The sequence below is a fragment of the Carlito syrichta genome, unplaced genomic scaffold, assembly GCF_000164805.1.
Source record: "Carlito syrichta isolate Samal-C Ts95f unplaced genomic scaffold, Tarsius_syrichta-2.0.1 Scaffold304749, whole genome shotgun sequence".
Lineage (NCBI taxonomy): Eukaryota > Metazoa > Chordata > Mammalia > Primates > Tarsiidae > Carlito > Carlito syrichta.
This window is the reverse complement of record NW_007248845.1, coordinates 111,316-119,813: the sequence shown is the minus strand read 5'-3', so window position 1 is coordinate 119,813 and position 8,498 is coordinate 111,316. Positions and strand designations below refer to the sequence as shown.

General features: G+C 37.5%; 1 protein-coding gene across 1 annotated transcript in view; it reads left to right on the top strand.

Moving 5' to 3' along the window:
• Positions 1-6,322: 6,322 nt before the first annotated feature.
• The window catches only part of LOC103263182 (TOG array regulator of axonemal microtubules protein 1-like), a gene marked incomplete at its 5' end in the record, with an annotated part of 32,140 nt that continues 29,964 nt past the window's right edge, over positions 6,323-8,498 (top strand). The window contains 3 exons of the mRNA XM_008060864.1: positions 6,323-6,428; positions 6,861-7,096; positions 7,503-7,661. Coding sequence (XP_008059055.1) covers positions 6,323-6,428; positions 6,861-7,096; positions 7,503-7,661 — 501 coding nt within the window. The remainder of the gene's footprint in view (positions 6,429-6,860; positions 7,097-7,502; positions 7,662-8,498) is intronic.

Below are 8,498 nucleotides of genomic sequence, written 5' to 3'. Positions count from 1 at the left end.
TTTTAGAAATTATTATTTAGTTTTTAGGCACCTGAATCTTTTCAACTTAATGTAGCAGAATTCTAGCTTTAATAGTACTGTATTATTAGTTGTAGTATAACTTATGTATCATAAGGACATCGTTTAGCTTTATAGTAGATTAGGCAAAACCTTTGGTATTAGAATGTAAATTTCACCATTTCTCCAAGTATTTCTCTGTGAAATCTAACCTAAACAATCCTAGAAATACTTATCACTTATCTATTCCTATTGCAGCAACAGTAGCCATCCAGCCGGCTCAGCCAACAACTCAAGAGAGACAAAAAAACCATGGCAGCGTGCATCTCATTTGTTTCAGCTAGAGCATTCACTCACTGCCTTTGTCTCATTTCCTCCCCTGTTCCTTCAGTATCTCTCATGGTCCCCATCCTAAACCTTGTCATCTGTTTTACCTCTCTTCTGAAGTATATCTATCAACTTAAAAACATACTATAATGTCTCCTATTTTTAAAAAACTTCCCTAAACTGCACATCTTTCCACTGCTTTCCTTTCCCCTCTTATTTATTTTTTCACCAGAATTCCTTAAAGAGCTGAATCATTGTCTCTACATTTTTACCTCATGTTCCCTTCTCAGCCTTTAAAATTGGCTTTCAAGCCTCCCCACCATGTCCACCATTTCACTGAAACTTAAAAAAAATGACCTTTTTGCTAAATCTACACTGGTTGTTGATTAGTCCTCATCTTCACCTTTAGTTGACATTCCCTTCCTTCTTTTTTTTTTTTTTGAGTCAAGAGTTTTACTCTGTCGCCTAGCTGGAGTGCAGTGACACACTCATGGCCACTGCAGTCTTGACCTGCTGGGCTTAGGCGATCCTTCCGAGTAGCTGTAACTACAGGTGTACACCATGTGTGGCTAATTTTTTTATTTATTGTAGAGACGAGGTCTTACCAAGTGCCCAGGCTGATCTCAAATCAGCAGACTTAGGCAATCCTCTCACCTTGTCCTCCCAAAGTGCTGGGATTACAGGCTTGATGATGCCGCCATGTCTGGCCTCCTTCTTGATATACTTTTTGTTTAAATTTTACCTTGGAAAAATCATTCTCCTGGTTATTTTCCTGCTTTATTACTTTCTGATTCCCTTTCTTCTATTTAACTTCAAAGTTTAGGAGTGCTGCAGAATTCAACCCATTAGCATTCTTTTTTCTACATTCATTCTGTAGAATAGGGGGCAATCTCTTTCTGGCAATCTTTTTCTACAAAGAACCAGATTGCAAATATTTTAGGCTTTGCAGGCCAGATGTCTCTGTTGTGACTACTCATCTCTGTTCTTACCACACAAAAACATGACTTGTCCCAATAAAACTTTACTTATAAAAAATTATAAAAACTTTACTCATTAAAAATATCTGATGGGACCAGATCAGATCCATGAGCCATGGTTTGCGTATCCCTTCTTAAATGACTTCATTCAGTCCTATAGCTTTAAATTTCATTCTTACTCGAATTTCTCATAAATGTATATTTGAATCTCTGGTATCTTCTTGAGCTCCAGACCTGAGAAGAAGTAATCAAACTGTCTACTTGTCACTTTCACTTGGATACCAGTAGATGTCTAAAGTTTAACATATCCAAAAAAATACAACTATATACTACCTATAAGAAATTTACTTTAAATATATAGGCACAAACAGGTTAAGTGTAGAGACACAAAATGCTGACACTAATAAAAGATAGTTTGGGCCAGACATGGTGTCTCACACCTGTAATCCCAGCACTCTCAGAGGCTAAGGCAAGAGGATTACTTGAGTCCAGAATTTCAAGACCAGCCTGGACAACATAGCGAGACCCTGTTCCTACAAAAAAAAAAATCAAAAAAATTAGTTGGGCATTGTGGCATACACTTGTAGTCCCAGCTGCTGTGGAGGCTAAAGTGGGAGGATTGTTTGAACCCAGTTGTTTGAGGCTGCAGTAAGTTATGATTATGCCACTACACTCCAGCATGGGTGACAGAGTGAGACCCTGACTCAAAAAATAAAAAAAATAGTTGGCGTGATTATATTAATATCAAAGTATATTTCAAAGCAAAGAATATTAACTATAGTTCTTACTGGCAGTCTTCTAGTCCAAGTCATAATTATTCTCCACCGGTCTATAGTAACTTCATCACTGGCTTCCATGCTTCTGTTTCCATGCTATTGCCTCATCTCATACAATAGCCAGAGTGACCGGTTGTTAAAACATAGATCAGACTATGGGACTCCCCCACACGAAGAACTCCAGTGACTTCCGAGAACACTAGGGCAAAATGTTTTTAACTCTTTAGCCAAACTTGTAACTTCTTATCACCAAGGGACAAATAATGAAGGACTATCTTACAAGGATTCTTTATTATCTGTCTCTTACCTCTTTGTGCAGGTTCAACCCCTACCAGGCCCTTTCTTACGTCTCTATTCTAGCCTTCCAGATGTTTCCTGTACACCTGAGCTCATTTCTGCCCAGAATCTTTGAATATTCACTCAATGACTACCTCTCTCACTTCATTCAGATCTCTGTCAAATGTCATCTCCTCAGAAAAGCCTTCTTTCATGACCCCAGCTAAAATCAATGTTTTCTTCCCTCATCCTCTAATGTTGCTCTATTTTTCTTAATATCCATTATCACTATCTCTTACACCTTATTTTTTTTTTTCTCATCATCGTGTAAGATCCATGAAGGCACATATCCTTGTCAGATATGTGATTTGTGAATATTTTCTCCCATTCTGTGGGTTGCCTTTTTGCTCTTTTAGCTGTTCTTTGATGCCCCCAAATTTTTAATCTTGATGAAGTGCATGTTGCATATTTTTTATTTGCCCTATGATTCTTTTTTCCTTTTTTCTCTGCCTTTTTGTAGATTTTTTGCGTATTTTAATATTCCATTGTCTCAACTTTGGCTTTAATGATACTACTTTTTCTCTTTTTTTAATGTTCTTGCTGTAGGGTTTATAATAGGTATCTTTAACTTCCCACAATCTAGCTTCAAATTTTATTTTACCATTACATATATAATATGAGAATTCTATAATAATAGATTTCTATCTTCCTGTTTTGTCAAACTTTTTCCTATTATCTGTTATGGTGATTTGTGGTCAGTGATCTTTGATGCTACTATTGTGATTGCTTTGGGACACCACGGACCACACCCATATAACATGGTAATCTTAACAGATGAATGTATGTGTTCTAACTGCTCCACTGACCAGCTCTCTCTCCCTATCTTTCTCCTCCTTGGGCCTCCCTTATCTCTGAGATACAACAATATTCAAGTTAGACCAATTAATAACCCTGCAGTGACCTCTAAGTGTTCAAGTGAAAGGAAGAGTCATATATCTCTCTTGAAAACAAAAGCTAGAAATGAGTAATCTTAGTGGGTGAAGCATGCTGAAAGCTGAGATAGGGTGAAAGCTAGGCCACTTGTGCCAGTTAGCCTTGTTATACATACAAAGGAAAGGTTACTGAAGGAAATTCAAAGTTCTTCTCCAGTGAACACATGAATGATAAAAAATCAAAACAGCCTTATTACTGATATGGAGAAAGTTTCTGAGGTGTGGATAGGAAATCAAACCAGCCACAACATTCCCTTAAGCCAAAGCCTAATTCAGAGCAAGACCCAAACTTTCTCCATTTCTATACAGGTTGCAAGAGATGAGAAAGGTGCAGGGGAGATGTCGGAGATAGCAAAGGTTGGGTCATGAGGGCGGAAGAGACCATCTCTATAACATAAGAGTGAAAAGTGAAGCAGAAAGTTGTGCAGAAGATCTAACTAAGATAATAAATGCAGGTAGTTACACAAAACAACAGATACTGTCATCTATTGGAAGAAGATGCCCTCTAGGACTTTCATAGCTAGACAGGAGAAGTTAATGCCTGACTTCAAAGCTTTAAAGGACGAGCTGACTTTCTTGTTAGGAGCTAATGTAGCATGTGACTTTCAGTTTGTTTGGTTTGTTTTTGAGTTAGAGTCTCACTCTGTCGTTTAGCCTAGAGTGCAGTGGCACATTCACGCCACCGCAGCTTCAACCTACTGTGCCCAGCTGCTCCTTCCACCTCAACCTTCCAAGTAGCTGGAACTACAGGCATGTGCTACCAGCTCAGCTAATTGGTTTTTTTGGTTTTTGTTTTTGTAGAGATGAGGTCTCATCAAGTTGCCAGGCTGGTCTCAAACCCCAGAGATCAGGCAATCGTCTTGCCTCTGTCTCCCAATGTGTTGTCTTTAAGTTGAATCCAGTGCTCATTGACCATTCCAAAAATCCTAGAGAATAAGAATTATGCTAGATCTACTCTGCCTATGCTCTATAAATGGAACAGCAAAGGCTAGATGACAGCACATCTGTTTACAGCATAGGTTTATGGTTTACTGACTTTTAAGCCCACTGTAGAGACCTACTGATCAAAAAAAAAGAAAGATTTTTTTCAGAATATTACTTCTCATTAACAATGCATCTGGTCACTCAAGAATTTTGATAGAAGTATGCAAAGAGGCTAATGTTGTTTTCATGCCTACTAACACTACATCTATTCTTTAGCCCGTGCATCAGGAAGTAATCTCCACTTTCAGGTCTTACGATTTAAGGAATAAATTTAGTGAGGCTATAGCTGCCATAAATAGTGATTCCTCTGAGCAAAGTAAATTGAAAGTCTGTGGCCTGGCTCAGTGGCTCAGCCTGTAATCCCGCGATTTGGGAGGCCGAGGTGAGTAAATTGCCTGAGCCCACGGGTTCGAGACCCACCTGGGCAACTTGGCGAGACCTCATCTCTACAATAAATCAAAAAATTAACCAGGTGTGGTAGCACACACCTGTAGTTCCAGCTACTTGGAAGGCTGAACGGAAGGATGGCCGGAGCCCAGCAGGTCGAGGCTGCGGTGGCCGGGAACGTGCCACTGCACTCCAGTCTGGGTGACAGAGAGAGAGTTCAACTCAAAAAAAAAAAAAAAAAGTTTGCTGGGAAGAATTCATTATTCTGCATGACATTAAGAATGTTCATGGGAAAAGGTCAAATATCAACATTAATCAGAGTTTGGAAGAAATTGATTCCAGTCTTCATGGATGATTTTGTGGGATCCAAAACTTCAGTAGAAGTCACCTCAGATGCGGTAGAAATAGTAAGAGAACTGGAATTAGAGGTGGAGTGTGAAAATGTGACTGAATTGCTGCAGTCTCATGGTAAAATTTTCACAAATGAAGATTTGCTTCTTATGGATGAGCAAAGAAAGTGGTTTCTTAAAATAGAATCTTCTGGTGAAGATGCTGTTAACATTGTTGAAACGACAACAAAGAATTTAGAATGTTCCATAAATATAGTCAGTGACAGGGTTTAAGAGTATTGACTTCAGTTTTGAAAGAAGTTCTATTGTGGGTAAAATGTTATTAAACAGCATCACAGACCACAGAGAAATCTTTCATGAAAGGACGAGTCAATCAATGTGTAAGATTTCACTGTTGTCTTATTTTAATAAATTGCCACAACTACCCAACCTTCAGCAGTCACCACCCTGATCAGTTAGCAGCCATCAACATCAAGACAAGGTCCTCTGCCAGCAAAAACATTACAACTCACTCAAACTTCAGATTAACACTAGCATTTTTTAGCAATAAAGTATTTTTTAATCAAGGTATGTAGGCCAAGTGTGGTAGCACACCTGTATTCCCAGCACTTTGGGATGCCAAGGTAGGAGGACTGCTTGAGCCCAGGAGTCTGAGGCTGCAGTGATCTATGATCACACCACTGCACTACAACCTGGGTGACAGCAAGAACCTGTCTCTAAAAAAAAATAAAAATAAAATGTATACATTTTTTAGATATAATGTTATTGCACACTTAATAGACTACAATAGTAAACATAACTTTTTTATGTACTGGGAAACCAAAATATTCAGATAACTCGCTTTATTGCAATATTCACTTTATAGTGATAGTCTGGAGCTAAACCTGCAATATCTCTGAGATATTCCTGTACTCACCAACAAGGTAACAAGAAGTTACTTTTCCCCTTCCATTTTTGTTTCACTGCTTTCCTCATTCTTTGTCATTCCTTTCTCCTACTCTCTGCAAAGAATATGGCATTTATACTAGGAAAGAAATTGTTTTTTATTTACAAAAAATGAACTTAGTTTGACCATTGTTAGTAGTTTTAGTTCTTAAAAGATTTTTACAATTTTAAAACTTGAGATTCATAAATAGTAAGGGAAAACAGATAAGGTCTTTTTTGGCAGTTCCAGCCACAAAAAAAGAAGACATCTGAGAACCTGTTCCAGTTGAGCTGCATTTAATACATGATTTTTCATTTCTCTTTCCCCACAGGGAGAAGAAAATCGAGGGACTGAATTTTATCAGATGCTTAGCTGCTTTTCATTCTGAGATATTGAACATGAAGTTGCATGAAACAAATTTTGCAGTAGTTCAAGAGGTAAACTTATTTTTCAGATATAAGTTAAGGATTATTTGAATAATAAAGGTTAAATTTGCTACATTTATCTGACTTTTAAATTATTAAACCAGTCTATATTGTATGATAAGAGTAAGCTTATATTTAAAATAGCCCATGCCTTAATTTCAACATTTAAAAAATTGTATTAGATGCTGGTTTTTAATAGTAAAATTCACCAGGCGTGATGGTTTTTGCCTATAATCCCAGTGCTTTGAGAGGTTGAGGCAGGAGAATTTCTTGAGCCTAGAAGTCTGAGACTACAGTGCGCTGTGATCTCACCACTGCACTGCAGCCTGGACAACAAAGCAAGTCCCTGTCTTTTTTTTAAAAAAAAGTAAAATTCATTTAAAAGCCATTAATGATTTTTTTTGTAGAATATCAGCAAAATGTATATTTTGGAAATTTTTTTAGGTAAAAAATTTACGCTCCGGAGTTTCTCGTGCTGCTGTGGTCTGTTTAAGTGATCTTTTCACTTACCTGAAAAAGAACATGGATCAAGAACTGGACACTACAGTTAAAGTTTTGTTGCACAAGGCTGGCGAATCAAATACATTTATTAGAGAAGATGTTGACAAAGCGTTAAGAGCTATGGTTAATCATGTAACTCCTTCACGTGCAGTTATTTCTCTTATCAATGGAGGACAAAGGTAATGTTCAAAATAATCTGGAAATGTCTTCAAACTAAAGATGAAATAGTGCAACCTGGAGTGTAGGGAAAAAGCAAGCTAATTTCAGTATTACTTCAGTCCAAAACATTTATTAAATAATTCCTATGTGATAAATATCAAATTATGTGTTACACATAAGGAGAAGAAGAATATAGCTTATGCTAATAATGTTTTATTCATAGATCTGGAACAAAAGAAATGTCAGTGATTATGAATTTTATTTTATATTTCACTTCTTGGAGAAAGATAACTAATGCAAATAATTTGTCATTTTATTCTTCCAGGATGATTGTTGAGGAGCTATTTAATCATTTAACTTTAAAGTAGATGTTTGGAAAATAGTTCACACACTCACTTGGTTTTAATTGATCATGTTTCCTTATAGCCATTTACACATTGCCGTAAGAAAGTGTACAGCCCAGCACTTATCAGATGTGGTGGAATTTATGGAACCAGAACGTATTTTGTCTGGAACAAAGGATATGGCTGAACGTATATTACCAGCTGCTGCTAAATTTGCTCAAGATAGCTCACAAGAAACCAGGTGAATAGCTGCTAATATTTTCTAGATCTGTTAGTATAAGGGCTTAAAAGTAGGAAAAGGAAGAAAGGTTAAAGAAGAACGATTATTTTTCTAACTGGAGAAGTGGGGCCCCCAGGGCTTGAAACTGAGGGATAGTCTTATATAAACAATTTATAAATGTTCTTGAGGGAGTGCACAGTGAATTCTCCAAATTTACAGATGACACTATACTACAGTACAGATGACAGTACTGCACTACTTCTGGGTAGTGAGATGCCATGTCACAGGGATGAACTTCATGAAACAACACAAGACTGTATGAGTGGTCAGAAGAGTGGCAGAAGAACTTCATTATGGGCAAATAAAAGGTGTTGCATTTAGGGGAAAATAATGTATTTTCCAAGTAATCAGGTAAAATCAAGGAAATAGGTATACATGAAAAATACAGGAATAATGCACAACAATATATTAACCCATGAAACATGAGATATATGCACTTAGAAAACTTCATGAATTTCTGGTGGAGCTTTATGAGGGTTAATAACTATCAGAGAAAGATGATGAAGTAAGATGTGAATGGTACAGTAGCTGTAGTGGTGACAGAAGTTCTGGCTCTAGTCAGAAGCCTAGGTTAAAATCCTAGTCCCCATTATTGTTTGTCCTTAAGTTACTTTACCTCTGTTAGTCTCTGTTTCCTTGTCTATACAATGAGGAAGGTTGGAGTCGGTGACCAGAACATGCCATTTAAAATCTAAAGTTTTTGCCGGGCTCGGTGGCTCAGCCTGTAATCCTGCGCCTTTGGGAGGCTGAGGTGAGTGGATTGCCTGAGCCCATGGGTTCGAGACCCGCCTGGGCAGC